At 49.4% G+C, this 23,481-nt stretch overlaps 1 protein-coding gene across 2 annotated transcripts; it reads right to left on the reverse strand.

The window, feature by feature from the left end:
* Position 1: 1 nt before the first annotated feature.
* Positions 2-23,059, reverse strand: Ppp1r12c (protein phosphatase 1 regulatory subunit 12C). Of its 2 annotated transcripts, none has more exons than XM_032894476.1 (22): positions 22,619-23,059; positions 18,896-19,026; positions 18,697-18,815; positions 10,074-10,233; positions 5,095-5,239; positions 4,941-5,015; positions 3,976-4,049; positions 3,773-3,900; positions 3,578-3,651; positions 3,178-3,330; positions 3,015-3,082; positions 2,425-2,559; positions 2,124-2,214; positions 1,955-2,038; positions 1,822-1,882; positions 1,591-1,673; positions 1,462-1,502; positions 1,280-1,382; positions 1,074-1,178; positions 862-912; positions 718-768; positions 2-642 (listed from the first exon to the last, which is right to left on the reverse strand). In XM_032894476.1, the coding sequence occupies exons 1-22, from the start codon at positions 22,949-22,951 to the stop codon at positions 556-558; spliced, it is 2,352 nt and encodes a 783-aa protein (XP_032750367.1). In that variant the 5' UTR covers positions 22,952-23,059; the 3' UTR covers positions 2-555. The 2 variants fall into 2 exon arrangements, with proteins under 2 accessions (XP_032750367.1, XP_032750366.1); XM_032894475.1 differs by having other exon boundaries at positions 1,591-1,676.
* Between the last annotated feature and the right edge of the window lie 422 nt (positions 23,060-23,481).

Consider the following 23,481-nt stretch of genomic DNA (forward strand, 5'->3'; position numbering starts at 1 on the left):
CTGAGTGGCAATGTCACGACTTTATTTATGGTGCCTGTGCTTTGTCTCAAAAATACCTTCTCCCCCTCCCCAGACAATAGGTGGGGAGGAGGCAGCAAAAATAGAACATCCCTCCCTATTGCACATGGACCCTATATACAGGCCCACCTGGCAGAGGCCAGTGGGGCTCTTGGCACATTCCTGGTCCCTGCTGGGGAGGGGGGAGGGGTGCTGGGTAGCATCACACGTGAGGTGGGACCCTGGGGCAACCACTCTGCTTCTGGATACTTATCTTTGCATCTCTTGGTCCTTGTGTCCTTCTTGGCCCCATCTCTGATGCTCAGAGCAACATCTCAGCAACATCTCCCTGCCTGGCTCAGCCTCCCACCTCTATCCTGACCTCAGAGAACCCCTTGGTTCCTGGGGACTCTGTGCGTTCCTCCCGGTTCTGAGGTCCCGAGAGGTTATGGCTTCTCAGCAACTTCCCCCAGAGCCTTGTCACTCATGTTCACTCGGGGGAAAGGGTGCGTGTGTCAGAAGCAGCAGTATAAATATGGTGCGGGAACTCCTTCAGAGTCACTTGGATAGTTTGCTAATGACTCGGATCAATGCTGCATTCTCATCCTTGAGCCGTTGGTTGTCAGCCCGGAGATCAGACAGGGCCTAGGATACAGGGTGGAGTCAGCTGGGCTGTGCAGGTTGGGCTCTGGCTACTGCCCCATCACAAGCCCCAGTTACCTTCAGCTCCTCCTCCAGCTCTGCTGCCTTGCGCTCAAGAGCTCTGCGCTCCTACAAGGCATGGGGCAGGTTCAGAGCAGGGTAAAGACAAGGGGCAGGATTAGTCTAGGACACAGTGGGCCCACCCCCAGCAACCCAACTCACAAATCTCTCCAGTTCAAGGAGGGCAGGCCTCTCAGCAAAGCGTTCCTGCCGCTGGTGAGGGCAGAGAAGACCTAGAGTCAGGAGCTACATCCTTACTCCACTAGTCCAGCCAGAGCCCTGTCCCCAGCAGAAGGAACCCTCCAACCTCCCAGCCAGGGCCAGGCCCCTCTCCACTGGGGCTCTGCCTCTCATTATCCCCAACACACTTATACCTGTGTGGCCCGCTCCAGCTCCACCTTGAGCTGTGCCAGACGCAGGGTGGTCTCTGTCAAGGCCTCACGAAGTCGTTCATTCTCCCTGCGGAGTTCCGTGTACAACTGGGAAAACAGAGGATACAGGCAGACTCAGAAGGGGCCAGATGTAGGCCATGAGCTAAAACCAGAACAGGGTAGGGTGGGGCATGGGGAGGATGCTGCACCTTCCGGAAGCCTCCATCAGGCTCTTCGTGTTGCTGCTTGGATTCTAGAATGAGGTCTCTCTGTGAGCGCTGCCTGCGGACCGTGGATCCACCATCCACAGTGCTGGACGGAAGGGGCAGGCCTTAGGAACCCAGCTTTACCCCAGAAATGTGCCCCAGCCTCCACACATGACTCAGTCTACCTGCACTCTGAGCTCCGTTCCGCAGGCACCGCCTCTTCCCCCTGAAGAAGACCCCCAAGTGTTTAGTCTCTACCCAATGTCGGGCCTGCCCTCCCTCCAGCCCACCAACCCTCCACATAGCATCCTCACCTCTGCCGGCCCCCTCCGCTCATGGCCAGCTTTTCGATGCTCCCTGGCCGCCTGTGGTCCCTGGCCCTGCCCTTCGGGCGCCTCTGCTGGGGAATTGGCAGGAATCAGCCCAGACACTACTATAGGAGCCCTTGTCTACTATGCAGGGAACCTGATTCCATCCCCAAGTTAAAAGACTTTCTGTGACAGGATGGCTCCCTAGGGAAAGACTTCCCAGAAAGCAGACCTCACCTCTCTGGGCAGGGCCCTCAGCGTTCTCCACTCCAGGGACCCGAGGTCTCCGAGAAGGGTCCTGCCAGGAAGACACACAGTCAGAAATAGGGAAACGGGTTCCACCCAACCCACTTCACGTGACCCTGCTCACCAGGCTGGGCAGGGCAGGCGGCTCTGGCTCTGGGACCTTTCCGGCCACCTTTTCTGCCTCCTTCAAGTCTGTCAAAGTTACGCCCTAGCAGAGAGAACACTCAGGGAAGACTCTGACCCAGCCCTCCTCCCTCAGACCCAGGAGCACAGGCCCCAGCCCCAGCCCACACCTGTGTGGACCTCCGAGACTGTCGCATAAGGCGGGAGCGAGCCTTCCGCTGAGACTCAGACTCCTCATCACGCACAGGCATCTGGTAGGACCTGAGTGGAGAACCCTGAACTGAGACGACAGTGTCCTGTTCCTTGGAAGCTGTCACACCCGTGAACGACACTACAGAAGGGTGCACATCCTAGCAAAGTACATTTCAACTCCCACAGACCTTACACCAACCGTACTCCAGGAGTACTAGCCAGAACCCTAAAGACCCCCAAACACTGCTGCCTCAGTGCTGCCTGCCCCCACCGCTTTACCTCCGACGATCCCGATCCCTGGAGTCACCCAGCGGTGCTGCAGAGGCTGTGAGGACATTTGGCTTCACTGGGGATCCAGGCTCCGTCCTGGAGGGTGGAGCGGAGTGATCCAAAGGCGGTGCTGCAGCCTCAGACCTGCATGGATGCAGTTATCAGCAAACAGTCCCCCAGCCTGCACTCTGTACCAGGCATGAGAGGCCAGAGAATGAAACAGTTGTCACAACTGAAAGGGTCACTTCTGGGCAAAACAGACAGAAAACAAACAGCAGCCAAAAAGGCAAGTCTGGAACATGAGGAGAAAAGGTGCTTGAAGAAAATAAAGAGAATAAGCCAGGGATATGTACTCTGTCAATGTTAGCAAGGCAGTCCTGGTGGGCCCCAGGGAAAAGGTGACAACAAAGGCGCATGGTAAGGAGGGAGAGCCCAGTCTGACCTTATAGATTCACCAGGAGGAGCAAAGGCCCTGAGGCAGTCAGACCACAGTGGCCTGGAAGTTTTACAGTGATTATTTACCTGATGCCCCCTTAAGGACTTTGCCAGGATAAGCACCAGACCACCAATCCCACCCCAACCCCAGCCCTGGTACTCACAGGGTGAAGGGCTCTGGCACTTTCTGGGCAGGGGTAGGGGTTATTCTGGCAAGACGGGCCTCCCTGGCCTGTGGGGGCAAGAGAAAAACAAAGGAGGTACTCTGTCCTGAGGCAGAAGCTTGGACACCTCTCTCCCACACCCAACACACTTCATAACACCTACCTGAGTGGAGGCCTTTTCAATGACGGAGGAGGAGGCTGAGCGCTGCAGACCGAGAACTCCCTCTGTACCCTTCCTTTCTGAAGGACCCAAGGCACCAGAGCTCCCTGTCTTTTGGAGACCAAAGCGCCTGGAGAAGGGAGCCTCTTCTGGAGGCTGGAAGAAGAGGGAAAGTCTCCATCACTGAGTAAAGCAATGATCCCTCTTCCCAGAAGCTGTGAGTACAACTCCAGAAGAACCACAGTAAACCACAGCCAGGGTGGGTGCCACCAATAAATAGTTCTTTGTCCACAAGGACCTAGGAAGCAAGTCAAAGGGCTATCTTCCTAACCGGAGATGGGAGTATTTATAGTGTCCCGCCATCACCCCAAACCTCACATCAGGTCACAGTAATCAAACTCACCACAGGGCTCTTAGGGCTGGAGGACGCCGGGGAAGACACACCATTAAGGGCTCTTGGCTCCACAGCTGGATGCTCTGTGGTACAGGAACAGAAAGGGAATGTCGAAGGAGATGTCAGCTACCTCTGATATTTTGGAGTCCCATGAATCCAGGCCCAGCACTCCTTCCTCAGACCAAGGGGTCTTAGCATCCCTACCAGCTAAGGCTTCTTCTCCCTCATCCTCATCTCGAATAGGGGGCCCTCCTGCCCCACCAGGCCGGCGTTCCTTTGATAGATCCTGCAGGGAGATCTTTTCACGGCTGCTCAGACGGCACACTGAGCTCCTAGGGAAAGGACAGAGTGTCACTGTTCAAGTCTGGAGGTGAGTCCAACCCACGCCAAGCCTAGTCATTTCTTACCTTCTGTGCTTGCTGTTTGAAGGGACCTGTGACTCCTGGCCTCGGCCCTGAGAGGCTTCCTTTTGGTTCCGAAGCTATAAGGATGGAAGGGGACAACTGGGGGAGGCCAGAGGATATAATCCCTCCTGGATCTCCTAGCTTCCCCCTCTCTGTGCCACCTCCCCATCTCCAGGGACATCGTAACTGGGCATACATAACTGGGCTAGCCACACTTTATGCAGAGTTCTGCAAACATGAGAACTCTGTATCCTGGCAGCATATCTGGGGCTTATGCAAGCTCTCCCAGGCTTGGCCTGATCCAACTGTCACTGGCCTCTAGTCTTATTCCCAGAGGCTAGCAACTCGCTCAGACCTCCTCTCTACTCTTCAGCACATCTAGGACACTGGTCAACTGTTGGCAGGGCAGGTAGCTCTTTGTCTCCTTTATGGTTATCATAGACAAGCTCTCAGCTCAATGACAGTAGCTACCTTCCCAGACTAAATGAAGTCTGTTGCCATAAACCCATGTCTTGTCACAGCAGTGCTCTACCAGAATGCCACTTGCCCATGCCCTCCTTGCATCTCAGTGTGCCACAATACTCATCTCTGGAGAATGTTCCCAATGGGTCTTCTGGTGGCTCCCACAATATCTGGGCCACCTCACTGAATACTGAAACCATCTTCCTGGGGCCCACACCCATGATCTCTTTACCAGAGACATCAGGGGAGGATAGGTCCAACCCATGTCACAGCTCTCTCCTCACCAAGCAGACAGGAAACACAAAGCAGAGAGGAAACACAGCCTCACCTCCTCCATATACCCAGAGGTGCCCCCTTTCATAGACTTCCACCAGAGCTGGGCCACCAGGTGGGAACAGAAGGTCCCAGGACTGAGGATGTCAAGGGACAAAGGATGTCAGCCATCCCAGTTACTGTTACCTCCTCAGAGCTGCCCAGTAAAGAGGCAAACTAGAGTCGAGACTCACGTCCTCCTGTTTCTGAGCCAGTTCCTCCAAAAGGTTCATCACGTCCTCATCAGCCAGGTCACAGGGACGCTGCCCCTGAGTAGGGGAAGGAGGCAAATGATGTTGATGTGAGGGCTTCTCCCCATACCTGCCCCACCACCTGACACGGCCTTACCGCGTGGGTCAGCGAATCCATGCCCCCACCATGCTCAGCCAGTAGACGGCAGGCATCCTCCACACCCCAGTGGGCTGCCGCATGCAAAGGTGTCCAGCCATCTCCATCCCGGAGCTCTGTGTCATAGCCAGCTTGGAGTAGCAACCTAAGGGACAGGGAGTCTGGGGTCAAGGGTCAAGCAAGGGTAATGGCTGATTTTAAATTTTGTTCTGTGGCCACAGTACTACTGATTAACACAAAAAAACACTACTGGGTTTGCTGGCAACCAGACCTCCCCAAGCTTCTTTGCACAACTGAGCCCTCTCTTGGACCAGTAGCTACAATTCAAACCCACAAGAGGTTTCTTCCTCATAGCACAGTGATCCCACTCTTTGAATCCCCATGTTAAAGGACTCAGAGCAGTGGTGAGGGGTGATGAGAGAGGTATAAGACTCCCCCACTAACCCAAGCCTTAAGAGGATGTGACCTACGAAGGGCCTGTATAATTCTAGAAGCAAGCTGTCTTAGAATACTAGTTCTCAACAGTGTCAAGCACCACACAGAGACCCAGACCCAGACCCAGACCCACACACACTGGAAACATCATCAGTGGAATCCTAACTTACAGGTAGAGACAGGTAGTGTCAGTGGGTCAGGGCTGAAGAGGCTGCTCAACCTCCTTCAACACACAGGACAGCCCCACCACAGGCTACATCTAACATATCAGAATGCTAGAGTTGAAAGAGCCTGGCTTAGTCAGTGACCTTCCAGAAAGTAACCACCAGGGAACTCTCCAAACTCAGCATGGGGCAAGGTCTCTTTCGAAAGAAGTAGAGTGAGGCCTGTGTCAGTGAGCAAGGCCACAAGCATGGGGAGGTGGAGATGCAAAGCACTCAGTCCTGTCTGGCTCTGAGACCCTCTCCCTCGCATTTCCCAAGATTCTCCTGTTCCCATCCCAGGGCATGCTGGGTTTCTTGCTAAATTCCTACATGCTGAAGTCCACATCAGTACTAGCTGTGTTCCTCTCCTGGTCAGTATCCTAGGAGCCTGCAACATGTTATCCAGTCACGCCCCCTAATCCATTAGCACTTCCTCACCTAGCAGTTTCTTTGCCAGAGGGCCCTCCCTATTACATGCTGTTTACATCTTCCAAAGGCCAAGGTTTTCTTCACATAAACTAAAGTTTTACTTATTATTATTGTGAGTATGCACTGTGTGTGAATGTCAGCATCCATGCCACAGCATGTATGACGTTCAGAGGACAATAGTCGGGAATTGGTCTTTTCCTTCCACCACCGGTGCCAGGACCTAATGCAAGTCACCAGGCTCTTATATGCCAAGCACTTCTTTATTTTTTTTTTTAAAGATTTATTTACTTATTTTATGTGTATGAATACACTATATCCATCTTCAGACACACCAGAAGAGGGCATCAGATCCCATTACAGATGGCTGTGAGCCACCATGTGGTTGCTGGGAATTGAACTCAGGTCCTCTGGAAGAGCAGTCGGTGCTCTTAACCTCTGAGCCGTCTCTCCAGCCCCAAGCACTTCTACCTACTGAGCCATCTCACTAGTCTAGAGGCCAAGGCTTTCAACTGGATACCGCAACACCCCGCAACACTTGTGGCAATGTCCAACAACTGAGTCAGGGATGTGCTAATACCTGGTGGGCTTTCAAAGGACAGGACAGCCATCAGAATAGAATGGCCCAGTCCATCACATCTCTGCAACGACGGTGTAGCTACGGTGGCTATGCCTATGGTATATACCTGAAATGCCAAGAAGGCTAAGAGAATGGGCAGTTTGAGACCAGCCCAAAGGCCAGTACCTAACAGACATTAAGTAAATGTTTACCTCTACTTTAATGAGAGTATCAGTAAGACTTTTGCTGTGAAGAGATGCCATGACCAAGGCAACGCTTTTTTTTTTTTTTTTTTTTTTTTTTGGTTCTTTTTTTTTTTTTCTTGTGCTTGGGACCGAACCCAGGGCCTTGTGCTTCCTAGGCAAGCGCTCTACCGCTGAGCTAAATCCCCAACCCCAAGACTTTTAATATAATTAAAAATAATAAATAACAGCAAGTTCGGTGAATAGATGAGTGTAAACACAAAGGTTATCACAAAATCACACAATTCGTCATGATGGCTCATACCCACAAGGCCATCACTAAGAGGCTGAGGCAGGACAACTATATCACGTATCAGGCTACTCAGGATTTTACAGCAAGACCTTGTCTCAACTAAAAAAGAACGAAGAAATTACAGGGGAGGGAGGTAAGCATGGCGGCTTTCACTGTGAATTCCAGAGGGACATGAAGGAAGAAAGATCAAAGATTCAAGACTGATGAATTGGAGGCTATCCTTGATCAACATGAGGTATTGACTGAGAAGACCAAATGAGCAAACACAAGTTGTAATCATTCAAGTTTTTTTTCCCAGGGCTGGGACTGGGACCCAGAACCACATGCTAGGCAAGTGCTTCCCACTAAGTCACACCCTCAGCCCCTCACAGAAGACTCTAGGTATGAATATGCTGATGTCCTGCGCCCACAACCCAATGGACATTCCTAAGAACCAATGCTTCAGTTCTGTGACAGGAAAATGAGGTCATCCACAAGTATCAATTCACTTTCTCCACTTAACAGCCCTCACAAACTAGGGAGACTGCTCAGAGGGTAAAGCACTTAAGCATAAGACAGGCATTCTGCTCACTAGCAGCTACTTAAAATCTGAGTGGTCATGGCAGTCCACCTGTAACTCCAGCAGGCAGAGAAAGGAACAAAAAACCCTCAGAGGGAGATGACTAGCTAAACTTGCCAAAAAGACAAGCTCAGGGTTCTGCCAGAGACACATCGTAACTAGAAAAAATACACCATCAACCTAGGGCCTCCACACACACATAAATGTGTGCCCACACATAACAAGCACCCACAGACACGTGCGCACACACACCCACACACACATACGCATAAAACTATTAACACAGGGTCATGTGAAAACAAACCTAGCTTTCCTTGCAACTAGGAATGGTCAATGATGAGAATCTGGTAACGGGAACATAGGCATTAAGTGGTGCATACACTTCTGGAATATTCTCCTGAAAAGGAACACACATTTGCTTTCTTTGCCTCTGTTTCTGGATGACGTGAGATGTAGATGCTATGACAGGTGAGAAGTCACAATGGGTTGAAGTAGAAACTTGAGGGTTCTTTGGAAAGTTTGTTGGGTGGTGTTCTGCTGGGGCAAATGCATGAAGGAACGTTTTGTTAAAGCGGACACAGGTGTGGAAGAAAGGCTAAGGCAGACTCCTGAAAGAACCTTTTGATGAAGGAGACACAGAAGAGAGGATGTTCTGCTAAATCGAGCATGTGAGAGGACACGTGATGAAGGACTCTTTGCTAACAACATGCATGTATTGGTCCACCTTACAATATGTAATTGAGCTGCATTTCTTGGGATTCTATACAGAGAAACAAACCAAAAAATGTCTGGTGGTTTACTGCAGTTTCTTGCCACTTCTAAGGACTTGGGTTGATTGGATTCAAGTGCTGAGGCAAGGTACATAGCAGACACCATGTTTGGAGGGGATAAATAGGACTCCGCAGAGGGACAGAAACAGGGAGCTTGGCTTGCTGGTACAGCTAACTGTGCAACGCTTGTGGGTCTGAGTCTTCACTTCCCTGAGAGAGGCATAGCTGAGAATTTCTCCTGGTGTACCTCTGGGTCCCTCCTGCTGACCTGAGCAGAGCTAATGCCTGGCTGTCTCTGCTAGGTCATGTCACCTCTGTCACTAACCCGACTCTACTGAACTGGACTGCTGGTATATCCATGAATGGTTTGCAAGTGGATCGAGCTGCCACTGCTGACCTGTGAACTGAACTGCTGATTTCCACACAACACAGAGAGGAGCTGCTCCAAAGAACCTTTCTAAACAGGTCCACTTCCCCTGTATCCTTTCTTTTCTACGATCTCTGGCGGGTAGTGGGCTACAAGGGAGGTTAAAGCGTTTGAGAACCATCATTAAAAATAGGATTTGAAAGAATTAAAAGTTAAAATGGATCACATCCACAAGTGGGAATCATGTCTGGAGAAGGGCATAGCCTCTGCACTTGGATGCTTAGGGTATCCTGTCCCCGAAAAGGTCTCAGAGCTCAACCTTAGACCTGGAATCATACGGAAACAACAGAGGCTGAAGCCTCTCCCTTAGGAGCTGAGCAATGAAGACAGGCTGTAAATCTGGGATGGTACAAGGTCTTAAATCCTGCCTGAGAAAACCTGCCTACAGCCTTAGCAGTATGAAAAGCAGAAAGGTGGCAGTTCATCTTAACTCCATTTGGGTTTTGGGGGGTTCTGGGGTTTTTTTTTACAACAGGATCCCATTAAAAATCACTAGCCTCAGACTCTGTATGTAGACAAGTCTGGCCTTGAGATTCCAGTAATCCTCCAGTCGCTGCTTCTCAAGTCCTGCGAACACAGGCGTACAACACCAGATCAGGCTTGCTCTTTCTTTCTTTCTTTCTTTCTTTCTTTCTTTCTTTCTTTCTTTCTTTCTTTCTTTCTTTCTCTCTCTCTCTCTCTCTTTCTTTCTTTTCTTTCTTCCTTCCTTCCTTCTTTCCTTCCTTCCTTCCTTCCTTTTTTTAGGGGGGTGGGGCAAGGTCTTGCTATATATCTGGACTATCCTAGAACTCACAGCAATCCTGCCTCAATCTCCCAAGTATTGAAATTAAAGGCTTGTTCTACCAGGTCTGACTTAATGACATTTTTTTAAGGCTGATTTTCTGACTTAATGACTTTTTTTAAGGCTGATTTTATTTTTGTGTGTGTGATTTATGATTTTATAATTATATGTGCCTTCATGCAAGTTTGCACACACATAAACATACAAATATAATTTTTAAACCTCTTAAACACAACTAAGGGGTGGGGGAATGCTTGATTTTAGGTGTGTAAACTAAAATAAAGAAGCTTCAAGACACAAAACAATTACTCTAGCCTAGCTCACCTCATCACCTCGATGTAGCCCTTGGCAGCAGCCACATGCAGGGCAGAGGCCCCAGTCCGGGGGTGCCGGGCCTCTGGCATAGCACCCCCATTCAGCCAGCACCTTGTGTCGTGAAGCAGCAATTCTTCTTCAGCCCGCTTGGCTGCCTCGACATCCACACCTGGGGGATGAGAAGGTGACACATGAACTCATACAAGATGATCTAGGAAACCCAGGTGACAGTTTCAATTGGTCACAGCTTGGCCCCATGACTCAATGAGCCTTTCCTCATCCAGTTCTCTGCTTGGATTCAGAAGGCCTGAACTAATGCAGTATTTCCCAATCTGCTCTCTGCAGACCTGGGTACCACCAAGGGTCTTAAAGAATGGAAACCACAGACCTTGACCTGTATCGGTTAGTAACCTGTTTTTTGTTTTTAAATATGAAACCTCAAGTTTCCGAAGCAAACCTAGTACCTGATACCATGTAAGTTTTTCTATCCCTCCCACTGTAATCTATAGTCCAGCACCTTCACACACTGCGAATACTGGTTTCTTTCCCTCCTAAGTGTGATAAACCAAGCAAAACTTCAGTACATAATTGTATATGGTGACTCATACCTCTAATTCAGGCACTTGGCCTAAAGAGGACAAGTATCATGAATGTGAGGACAGTCTACGCTACATAGTGAGTTTTTGGATTTTTTTTTTAATGTATGAGTATTTTTTCCCACATGCATAGCTCCAACTTAAATGAAATCTATACAGCACATATTTGATGATGATCAAAATTTAAATGTTTAAAGATTTCTTTCTCCTTTTTCTTTATACATTTATTTCTCTTTATACATTATTTTCTTTTTTCTTTCTACATCCTGACTGCTGTCTCTCCTCCTTCCTCTCATAATAAGTTTCAAACCAACCTAGACTAGAGTCAGATTCTGGCTTAAAAAACATTAACAACTTTAAAAAAAAAAAAAAAAGTAAACTGGGGAGAAGGTTCAGCAGTTAAAATTACTTCTGTTCCTCAAAAGGACCCAGGTTCAAATCCCAGCACCCAGAAGGCAGGTCACAACTATTTATAATTCTATTTCCAAGGGATCCATGCAAACATGAGGTACATATATATCTGGCACACAGGCAAATTACCCAAACACTAAATACATACAATACATAAAATAAATACATCTTAAAAAACAAAACAACCCAGGACTTGGGAGGCAGAGGCAGGTGAACCTGAATTCAAGGCCAGCCTGGTCTACAGAGAGACCTTCCTGACAATTTTCCCACTTCACTTTAGAAACTGTGAGTACTAGGCTGAAGAGATGGCTCAGTGGTTAAGAGCACTGACTGCTCTTCCAGAGGTCCTGAGTTCAATTCCCAGCAACCACATTGTGGCTCATGACCATCTGTAAGCACGACCATCACGATGCACTCTTCTAGTGTGTGTCTGAAGACAGCTGCAGTGTACTCATAAAAATAAAACTAAATCTTTTTTAAAAAGAAAAAGAAAGAAACTGTGAGTACAACTGTGCACCAGTGCCACCAAGTGATGGAAATTTGGGTCATAAGACTCATGTACCTAACATCTTATTACTGAGCCATCTCCCCAGTTCGCCTCACTGCTTTAAATTCATCCAATTTAGAAATTGGGTATTACTGTTTTTGTTCTGTGTGAGAGAGAGACAGAGTTGTACATTTCCCAGATGGCCTCAAACTCACTATCTATCGGACAATGAGCATCCTGTCTACCTGCCTCCACCTCCCAAGTGCAGGGATTACAGGCTTCCACCGCCACACCTAGCTTACGTGGTCAGAGGATGAAACTGAGGGTCATGTCTAACAGGTAAGCATTTTACCAACTAAGCCAGCCTAGGACTTGAAAATTTCTAACTACATTTGTGGTTCACCCTGGATTTCCACTGGGTATGCCAGCAAAGACCTTCAAGCAGAACCTGGCTTTAAAAACCAACACAAAGGGGCTGAAGAGTTGATTCAGCTGTTAAAGACTAGGCCCAAAACTGAGACAAAAACCAACACAAGAGAGTAAACTGCAGGACTCACTAGTTCAAGGCCATCTAGGACTAACAAAGCAAGGACCTGTTCAAAACAGTCCAGGGGCAGGATGCCTGCCTAGAAACATAAGGCTCCAAGTTCAACCCCTAAATACAGTGGGTTCCTTCCAGCTTCACTTCACTCCCTTAAAACCAAGGTTGACCAGCTGCTTCCTCAACACATATATATTCCACCATAAAGCTATATAAATGAAACCCAAGAAACAATCCTGAAAGTTTTTAGGGATCTTCTTTCTCATCCCAAGCCACGGCCAACTCCATCCAGAGGGCAGCTGTAGCTAGATGCTACCTGGCAGCAGTTGGGTCCTGGCTCTTTGTGTCTCTTGGCCAGCTACAACTTCCCCTGCAGTGGCAGAGTTAAAGAATGTGTGGCTAAAATCCGTCCACAGTGCAGTCACAGAGAATACAGCAGGGAAGGCCAGGACCGCCCTCTTCCTCCAGACTCCTGCTTCCTTAAAGGGAGTCACCCTCACAGTTCTATCCTACTGTGGCAGGGAAGGGGAAGGGCGGAGTACCTTTGCTTTTCTTCAGCCACCGCCCAGTATTCCTGTGCACACTCAAGGGTGCCCTGTGCTTTGCACACAGCCAAGACCTGCTTGTGTTATTCACAGTTTTTCTTGCATAGGCTATTTGGGGCTGGCTTGTTAATTAGGGCTTTTATTTTTTGTGTAACACAACATGTGTGCTGCTTGTATATCTATCTGTCTGTCTGTCCATGTGTGCGTGTGTGTGTGCGTGTGCATGTGCGCGCATGCGCACATGCGTGCCTGGTGCCACAGAAGGCTAGAAGAGGGTATCAGATCCCTTTAGGACTGGAGTAAGAAGTGCCCGTGTGGGTGCTAGAAACTGAACCTTCCTCTGGAGGACCAGCAAGAACTCTTTTTTTTTTTTTTTTAAAGATTTATTTATTTATTTTATGTGAGTACACTATTGCTCTCTTCAGACATACCAAAAGAGGGCACCAGATCCCACTGCAGATGGCTATGAGTCACCACGTAGTTGCTGGGAATTGAACTCAGGACCTCTGGAAGAGCGGTCCATGCTCTTAACTGCTGAGCCATCTCTCCAGCCCCAAAAAGAACTCTTAACCCCTAAGCCACCAGCCCCTCCATCTCATCTTGAGAGTGGATCACTCAGTGATTCAGCTAGCCTGACCGGCTTGCAAGTCACAGAGATCCTTCTATATCTGCCTCCCAGCAACTGCTAGAATTTCAGGTACTGGCTGGTCTTGTCTATATGGTTGCTGGGCATTCAAACCCAGGACCTTAATTTGTGCAGCTAGCACCTCTACTGACTTAGTTACATTCCTAGTCCTGAAAATGAAGGGTATGTGTATGTTTGTGTAAATACTGAATCTGTTCTAAGAAAAAATTTTACTACATTTATTTTATTGTGTCAATGTATATGTGCACTCAAGCACATGCATAAAGTTAGGGGACAGCTTGCAGGAGTCACTTCTCTCCTTCCAGCATGTAAATCCCAGGGACTGAAATCAGAGGTCAGGCTTGATGCCAAGAGCCTTCCTTCACCCACTGAGCCACCTCACCAGCCTGAAAATAAAGCTTTAATGGCATTCAGCCATATCTGTTTTTTCTCATCTTGTCCTTGGCTCATTTCCCTCTATAGCAGCTGGTAAAGTCATTATAATAGGGACTATATGCCCTGTAAGGCCTGAAATATGTACTGTCCACCCCTTTACTGGTAAGTCAGCTGACCCCTGCTGGGATCACTTGCTTAAAAATCAGGCCTTATCCACTGTCTGGTGGCAACACCAACCTTTCTCTCTCACCAACTAAACACTGTGCAACATTCCTAAGCACTTATACCAACTAGAAGTACAAACGCTAGGAAAGGAGCTTGGGTCCACAGCATCAACCATGTTCAACTCCCGCCTGAGCATTCCCTCCAGGCATAGCCTTCCTGTTACCCAAGCCTGCACCTGTAACTATCAAGACCACTGTGCCTGTCTCTGTATGCTGCAATCCTCTGTCCTTCCTGGATGTCAAAGGAGATGGCATCCCCTTCCCCAAAAAGCACTTAAGTCCCGTTCCTACCCTGTCCCTCAAAGGAGTTCTGCCAAGGCCCAACCCTGCAGCCCGAGCCACAACACACAACTGCTAGGGCCTGGCAGCACACGCCCACCCTTCTTCCTTCAGCAACCACATCCTGACTTCCTCCCCTTATGCTTCTGCGTGACTCTGCTCAAAGCCTAGTCACAGGGCGACAGGTCCTCCTGCACAGGGATAGGCTCTGGGTCTGACATGAAATCCTCTGCCAGAGCATCACACACAGAAATGGCTTACCAAGGTTGGGCATCAGCCTGCACTGCTAGAAGCCTTGCTAAGCACCGCAATGAGAGAACAAACCTGACATGACACCAAAGCAGCTGCTGCCATTTGGGATCTATCGCCACAGACTGAAACACTGGAGCTTGGAACGATGGCTCAGTTTGTAAAGTATCCACCAGACAAGCATGAAAACCTGAGTTCAATCCCCAGCATCAATGTAAATGACCAGGCATGGTTGATCACTTGTAATCCCAGCACTGGGGAGGCAGAGACAGGAGGATCACTGGCTAGCCAAATAAGCCCAATCATCAAGCTCTAAGCTACTGAGCAACCCTAGATCAAAAAATCAAAGTGAGGGCTGGAGAGATGGCTCAGCGGTTAAGAGCACTGACTGCTCTTCCAGAGGTCCTGAGTTCAAATCCCAGCAATCACATGGTGGCTCACAACCATCTGTAATGAGATCTGATGCCCTCTTCTGGTGTGTCTGAAGACAGCTACAGTGTACTTATATATAATAAATAAATCTTTAAAAGGAAAAATCAAAGTGTACCGCTAAGCTGAGTGTACTTTGAGCTCTGGCCTCCAAATGTAGGTTCACACACACATACATTTACAGGCATAAGAAGAACTAAATTTCTATACACATTAAACAGTAACTCTATCCTACCACATTTTTATTATACACTTATTTGTGTATATGTGTGGGAATCACAGGATAATAATCACAGGTCAGTTTCTCTGCTTCCACCATGTGGGTCCCAGGGATCAGACTCAGTTGTCAAGCTTGACAGCAAGCACTTCTACCCGCTGAGCCATCCAACCAATCTCCCTACCCCCTTGTTTGGTTAGCTTATTGAGTCAGGGTCTTTCTGTGTAGCCCTGGCTATCCTGGACACTGCAGATAAGGCTGGCCTCAAACTCAAATATCCGCCTGCCTCTGCTTCCCAAGAGCTGGGAATAAAGCGCTGTGACAGGATTAAACCCACCACAGTCCTACGCCCAGGGTCACGCACCTGGAAACCACACTTGACGCTCTGGTTTTATGAGTTTGGGAGCTCTATTAGTGTGACTGTTCTCAGTATCTCATGCAAATGAGAACTTCGAACTTGTCTTTGTGTGACTGGCTTACTTCATTTAAGCCCTTAAGGTTCATCTAAGCTATTAGATGAGACAGTTTCCTTCCTTTTTATCTGTATAGACCACATTTTGCTTATCCATCCGTTGATGGAGTTCCTACTCTCCCTGATCCTGAGGAAGGAATTCACAAACTAGGCCAAGTGCCACAGGCTGGACTACTAAGCCACACCCAAGCCCTAAGATATTGTAAATATGCCTGCACGTGACTTTCTCACTGCAAACACCACAAAATATAAAAAAAGAGAACCAGGCATGGTGGCTCACTGCTGCAACCCCCAGCTCTCAAAAGGCTGAGGCAGGAGAATCTCAAGACCACACTGGACTATACAGTAAGTTTCACAACAGCCTAGGCCAATTAACTAAATTAATAAAATAATAAACATTGTGGTCTGAATCTTGGGGTGCTTATTTTGCTGTGTTGCAGTGCTGGGGATTAAACTTGCCCATACTCAGCAAGTGTTCTACCACTGAGTAGCATCCAGTCCCCTCCTCTATTTTTTTTTTTTTTTAGATTTTATTCTTATTAGTTTTAATTGTATGTGCATGGGCAGAATCCAGTACTAGAAGAGACCAGAGATACAAGTTTCCTCCAGACGCTGAGGCTACAGTAAGCCCAGATACTGGTGCTATGAACTAAACTTGATCCTCTGGCAAAGAAGAAAGTATTCTCAGAGACTCAGCCATCTCTCCAGCTGTTTGTTTGTTTGTTTGTTTGTTTGTTTATCTGTCAAGTTGGCTTTGAACTCAATCTGTAGTTCAGACAGACCTTGAACTCACCATTCATCCACCAAGCCTGGCAGAACAGAATCTGAGAAATGTATCAGCACCAGCAGGGGGAAGGCAAGACCAATGGGCTCCCCTTCACTAAAGCCTCTCAGTGGGAGAAGCTCAGGTCACAGCATGAACTACCTTGTGGCACTGAGGGTGAAGGCCCCAGGCTGCCCCCACCTCCTTGTTGGAGAGGGTAGAGCAGCAGGACCTGATGAAGGAGGGACTCTCCATTATCTGGGCGGAGTCTACAACATCAGCAACATAGTCTCAAAGAGCTGAGGAATGAAAGGGAGGCTGGAAAGGGAAAAACAAGAAAGGTATTGATGCCTATGTGTATGGAAGGGAGGAAAGCAGGACAAAACAGTAAAGCGTGTCTGTTTAGACTGCTATTTCATCTCTGTGAAATGTCCATGTCAGATGCATTCCTAACGACAGAAGGCCTTAGAGATGGGATGGGGAAGGGACTAAAAACTACAGGGTTTTTTTTTGCTTGTTTTTTTTTTTTTTTTTTTTTTTTGAGGGTAACTTTAACCATACTTTGAAATGAATGTGGTATTGACTCTACAACTCCATGGACCACAGCACAACCACGAACCAAGCACTCTGAATGGGCGAACTGCTAGGTGTGTTATTATAGCCTCAATGCTGCTTTGTAGTAAAACCACTGGCGGGCTGGCCAGTTGGCTCAGCAGGTAAAGGTGATTGCCACCAAGCCTGACAACCTTGAGTTCCATCCCTAGGACCCACATCATGGAAGGAGAGGGCTCCCACTCCCATAAGTTATCCTCTGCCCCTCACAATGCATATGCTTTCACATTAATGATAATAAAAAGACTTTTAAAACAGCAGCTGGAGTGCTGGCACACATGTATAATGCAAGTACTCAGGAAGCTCCAAATTCAAGGTCAGTCCAAACTAATACTGAGTACCAGACCAGCTAGGACTACATAGCAAGACCCTGTCTCAAAGATAAATAGGACTACAGAGACAGATCAGTGGTTAAGAGCACAGGATGCCCTTCCAGAAGACCCAGGTTCAATTCGCAGCACCTAGTGAGGTTTACGACCATCTGTAACTACAATTGCAAAAGGATCGGTGGTCTCGGTGGGCACCAGACATGCATGTGGAACAGACATACTCACAGAAAAAAGACCCAAACACATAATTCAACAAACTCTGTGATTAAGCCCAGGAAAGGGTCTAAGGTAGTCATAGTATTGAGGAAACTTTTCTGTGTTTAAAGTTTTACCAAAATAAAATCAGGAAAAGGAAGAGGAGCTTGACTCAACCACTGTTACTGCTGCTCCACTGTAACCCAGGGAGGCTTCTAACATCTAACCTCCATCTCTTGGTGCTGACTAGCTACCACGCATCCCCAAGTGACTCACAGCCACCTGAAATTCAATATGCCAAAATGTTAAACTCATGTCTTTCCACCTTGGGTGGTAACATGCAAGAACAGGGAAGCCAAGACTATCCTCCCATGATCCATTTGTCCTCTCTCCCCTCTTACCTAACTGGACACTCCCCAGTGTGGAACTGAATCCAGGGTACACTGGCGACTTATGTTCCTAGAGAGCCTGCTAAGCTTCACAACATTCCCAAACTAGCCTGCTTCCCAATTCCTTTCCTTCCAGGCCCTGCATTAGGGAGCTGAGATCCACCCTGCTGGCTCTGGATACTGATTTGTTTGTATGCTGATACAATCTCCTGGAGCCCAGGCTGGCTTTGAACTTACTACATAGGGAGCATGACTTTGAACTCCTGATCCTCCGGCCTCTGTCACCCAAAGCTGGGATTATAGGCACACAGCACCACACCTGGCCTAGACACTGAGCACTAGATTTTCCCTTTTCTTTTTTTTTTTTTTTTTTTTTTTTTTTTTTTTCCGGAGCTGGGGCCCGAACCCAGGGCCTTGCGCTTGCTAGAGCACTAGATTTTCAAGCCAGCAGAGTGGGAGTTCAAGCCTCAAGAACACAAGCACTTCATCCAGGAAAATGAATAGGGCCAGACATGGAGATTCAAGGGGCTCCTAGTTCCCACTGAAAAAAACCAGGACACAATGGTCTTAGGAGCTCAGGAGGGAATCCACTATATGTCCCAGTCTAGGATCTAGCCATCTTGCTCCCTACTCCTGGACAAGCATTTGCTCACCATACCTCCATTTCTCAGTTCTTTGGGGGCTGAAATGACAGACACACTCATAGCAGCCAGTACTCTTATTTTGTGTCTGGTAGTGTGTCACTAGACCCTTGGTAACCCCATTTTACTGGGGAAGAAATAGAGGCATAAAGAGAGCCGGAGTCCAAGGAAATGGGCAGGACCTTTGGGCCAAGACTCCCAAATCCCAAAGCTCTTAATCCCATGGGCCCACCTCGGCGAGTGATCTCTGCTTTCAGCAGCCCCTCCATGGCATCTGACTCAGCCAGGTCCAAAGGCAGGTCCCCGTCACTGTTGACAGCAGCGATGTTGGCCCCATGGCTCAGGAGGTACCTAGGGAAAAGGAAAGGTCAGAGCTGCCAGGCCTGGACCCAACACCTAGCCCAAGCCCTTCCCTTCAACCCTTGCCTCACCTGGCAATGTCCAGGTACCCACAGGAGGCAGCCACATGCAGAGGCGTCCAGCCCTCGTTGTCTGCCTGGTTCACAGTAGCACCCTGCTCCACCAGGAAGCGAACAACTTCCAGGTTCTCATCTATGCAGGCCTGAGGATGGGAACAAGCCCATCAGCTCGCATCTCACCCAGCCAGAGGCCCGACACGGAGACTTTTCTACAAAGGGACCCAGGGCCAGCGAGGAGTGTGGAAAGCAATGCCGATGGCCTCCAATGTAAGTCCCAGGGGTCCTCCAGCCACCAGCAGCTTAAAATATCCTAGTTACTCCATGTTTGGGTCACCTGAGCATGAAGAATTCATGGAGACAAGAGGAGGCTCCAGAAGCCAGGATGAAAATGTAGACCTGGAAAAATAGGGCTGCCATTCCTGCATGTTATTGCTGAACATATTCTTGAGATGGAGGAGCCCCAGAGCCCAGACATGGCCTTCCAAAAGACAGGGCGCCTTGATCAGACACGACCCAGCACAGGTAGCAGAAGAATGCTCACCCAGCCCTGAGTTCCATTCATAGCACAGGAAAAAAAGATTATCACCACAAAAAGACACACATGCACCTCCTCCCAGAGACAAAGCTGAGGTCCAGGGGCATATTTCCCAAATTTTCCTGTGCACAGGTCCCTCAGAACATCTTTTCCAAACAACCCACACCATGCTACTCCTCCCCTTCACACACACACATACACACATACACACACACACACACACACACACACACACACACACACACACACACACTCACCCTTAGAACTGAAAGCTTGGGGAGAGGAAAGTCTCACCCTAGCCAGCACAATATCCAGAGAGCTGGTCCCCATCCCTGATGACACTGGCTAGACACTGGAACCACTGAGTCTAGGGAGGGGGTAGGGTCCCCACTCCTGGGCCCTCATGAAAATTAACCCCCTTCTTCAAGTTCAACCATCTGGAGAAAGAGGGAAGGAAGCTACGAGGGCCAAGAGCATGAAGTCATGGAAATTTAGGCTGCAAGAGGGGGGCCACACGTGCCCTGGGAACGGGATGAACTCTGGGCTTCACTCTGGGCTCAGTTTATTTCCACCCTGTTGTCATGGTGATGGGAGGGGGGGCAAGGAGGCAGATGGGCCTTTCCCTTTCAAGGACCTGGCCGGGCACCGGCATCCATGTGAAAGATGCCTGAGGCTGGGCACTAGGGACCCAAGAATCTAGGCCCACCTCCTCCTCCCTCAGACACAGAACTCTAGCCAATCCTCTTTTCTTAGACCTAGGGGGCCAGACTTGCCCCTCCTCCCTCAGACCCATGTGTTTGAGCACACAATCTCTCCCCTGTTCAAACCTAGGACTCTTAACTCCCAGCCCTGCCTACCACAGACCCAACTCATAGCCATTATTGGACAAGGTAGATTATTGGACAAAGGGAAGAAAAAAAGAGTATCCCTGCCTTGGTGGGTAGAAGCTGGGGCTCAAGAAACAACACAGCAGGAAGCTGGTGCCCCAACGAGGGTTTAAAACTAAAAACACAGCCCCAGGTATAGAAATCAGGAGACACTAGAAGCCACCAGATGGAGTGACCAAATGTCCCTGTTTTCCTGGGACTGCAACTAGCTCTGGGAACTGTCACTGCTAAAGCCAGGACAGTATGAGGTGGTGACACCATACTCGCCCCACTCTAGACCCCAGCTCCCTCTGCTTACTGGCTCTGTAAACCAACTGCTCTCTTTGAATCTTCTCTCCCAATGTTCCACACCTCCTGAAAAGTTCTCAAGAGTGAGTTCACCAAAAATCTCTCCATAGTGGGAGGAGAGTCCCACTGGAAGGCTGCTGGACAAAGCAGGCCAGGCCTGAGGTTACAGGTTTCTGTCAGAAGAGGTACTCTAGTGGCTCCCAGCAGATCCAGAAGAGGGATGCAGTCAGAAGGAGAAGCTCAGGAGCCAGAGATTTGGGTGGTGGACTGCTCTCCTAGACTGATCAAAGATGCTGAGACTCTGAGAGGGGCCTCAGGGAAATAGTGCCCTGCTGTATATAAAGGAAAATGTCCCAGACAGCACTGGGAGCAAATTCCCAGGGTACACCTGCAGTTCATATAGGCCCCAAGAAGGAGTTTCCACATGACACTTCTCATCAGAGTGTCTAGGGACAGCAGTGACCACTGCTCCCATTCCACAAATAAGAAAACTAAAGGACACAGAGAAAGAACACTCAAGATACAAGAGACAAAGAACAAACAGTCAAACAGATATTAGGTCAGTACTGACTGACTGGTTTTGTTTTTGTGACTAGGTCTCATGTGGCCTAGGACAGCCTCAACTCACTGTGTAGCTGAAGCTGACACTGACCCTCCAAGCCGCCTTGCCTCCACTTCCCAAGCACCTGGTTTCATGCACTCTAGATACCCACTCTACAAACTAAGCTACATCCCGGGACGGATGGCTTCTGAGTGTTTTTTCTCTACCTGCATGCCCGAAAACTGAACCTGTCAAATACCATCCCTCTGTGTCCCATCCTCAGGCAGCAGGCTTCCCTTCCAGGATCCCCTCTGTTTCCACTAGACCACCATGGGATCCTAGCAAGGAGAAAAGAGGACAACCCAGGAGATGGAATTGCCATGAAAGAAAGCTGCTCACCAGAAGACTGACATTGGACCATCACTGAGACCAAGCTGGAGAACTGGGATGTAAGCTCTTGGGTGACTAATCTTGTCCTTGATCATCCTAACTGTGAATAAAAGCATCCTGAATCCAGAAGAACCCAAACAACACAAGATGATCCTGACTCTCGGGCACAGAGCACTGGAAAAAGTAATGTGTCCTGGATACCCAGGGTTTTAGTGGAATATGTTCTATAGTCCTCTGGGAGGTGATAGGGTGGAAGTTCAGGAGAGAGGGCATACTTTTTGAAGAAGGACGCTTCCCAAATAAAGTCTAAGAAATGAACCAAGGATAGATAAGGTGGCCTTGTAACTCCAGAAATGAGAAGGGCAGAGACATAAGGATCTGTGTTTGCGGCTGGCCTGGACTACATAGCAAGACCTTGTCTTAGGCAAAACAACAACAAAACAAAACAAAAGGAAAAGTGATCCTGCTCCTGGAAGAGCGAATGCCTACAAGTTTCCCCCGGAAGGCAAATAATGTGGACAGAGAAAGAGTTGAGGAGAAACCTCTTTAAGAGGTGGCAAGATCCCAAAAGGAGGGATAAAGAGATAATTTAATGAAGGACATGGGGTTGAGGATAGGAGAAAAGATAAAGAAAGCAAGGGAAGACCCAACAGAGGAAGTGCCTTTACAAGGAAACAACGTGATACACTGCCTAGAAGGGGAAAGACCATCCTGAGGCCGCAACGAACAGCACAAATCACAGGAAGAAGAAGGCACAAAGATGGACCTTCAAAGAAGTGACACTGAAGGACCTGGGCCTAGTAAAGAGGAGGGTTATGTCAAACTGCAGGAGAACGAAACCTCAGGCCTGGGTCAGGAAAGACTGCAACACAGTCAAACAAGTACTAGCCAGGAAAGGAGAAACCCAGCCTGCGTGGGCACGGAAGTAAGCAATGCTGCAAAAGATGCACCGGAGAGATGACAGCACGAATGACAGAGAAGAGGCGGCCACAGAGCAGGCGGGATCCTCGGCGATGGCAGAGTCGAGGAAAGGTGGCTCAGAGCCGAGGAGAGAGGATGCCCGAGTGGTGAAGACGCGGGGCGGGGGCGCTGACCTGGTGCAGGGCGCTGATGCCATCGGCGTTGGTAGAGTCGAGCACCGCACCGGCAGACGGAGGGACAGCGGGGTCGGTCGCAGCGCCGGACCCGGGACCAGGATCCGCTGCACGCAGCATCAGGCGAGCCTCGTCCAGATCACCGCCTGCACAGGCCGCCAGAAACTCGGCGGCGCGCTCGAAGCGGACAGTGCGGCACGCCGCCCCCCCGGGGCCCGGGTCAGCGCCCGCCCGCGCCCCCCACTGCCGCAGCTGCTCCTGCCGCCGCTCACGGGCGGCTGCTGCAGCCGCCGCCGCCCCCGGGCCCGCTGCCGGGCCATCCTCGCCGGACATCGCGCCGGCCGGCTGCCCGCCCGCTCACCAAGCGAGCGAGCGAGCGAGCGAGCGCCGGGCGACGAACAGCCGCCACCCGCCCGCCCTGGGGGCCGCCGGGAACCGCCGCGCGACAAGCACCGCCCAGAAGCTCGCCCAGCCCCCGCTCGGTGTATTGACGTCACGCCGCTGGCCCAAAGCCCTCTGGGAAATGGAGTCCTGATTGAGACATTGCTGAGGGTGAGGGCCTAAAAAAAAAAAAAAATGAGCCTCGCATAGCGAGCTGGGAAGTGGAGTTTCTTCCCATTGAGGAGACTCGCATAACGTGAACAAGATAGGTTAGAGAATGAGGCAGAAGGCAGGCCGCCAGAAGTACTTGGAAATGGGTTCTACGAACGGAAGTTTTCGCTAAACTCGCTATATCCTGAGGCATGTTTAGAAATCAGGAGCTGGAAGGGGTCGAATGAAAACAGTCAAAAGGCACGGCATCGATGCTAGCACTTGGGAGGCAGCAACACTTGGGAGGCAGCAACAGACAAATCTCTGAGTTC

The sequence above is a fragment of the Rattus rattus genome, chromosome 2, assembly GCF_011064425.1.
Source record: "Rattus rattus isolate New Zealand chromosome 2, Rrattus_CSIRO_v1, whole genome shotgun sequence".
Taxonomy (NCBI): domain Eukaryota; kingdom Metazoa; phylum Chordata; class Mammalia; order Rodentia; family Muridae; genus Rattus; species Rattus rattus.

Excerpts from the sequence above, each read along its gene's own strand:
- Ppp1r12c (XM_032894475.1), bottom strand. The coding sequence starts at position 22,951 with ATGTCCGGCGAGGATGGCCCGGCAGCGGGCCCGGGGGCGGCGGCGGCT. Across the intron at positions 10,234-18,696 it reads AGCAGAGATCACTCGCCGAG|GTGTGGATGTCGAGGCAGCC; the intron begins GTGGGCCCATGG and ends CTCATCCCCCAG. Across the intron at positions 1,179-1,279 it reads CTGATGGAGGCTTCCGGAAG|TTGTACACGGAACTCCGCAG; the intron begins GTGCAGCATCCT and ends CTGTTTTCCCAG.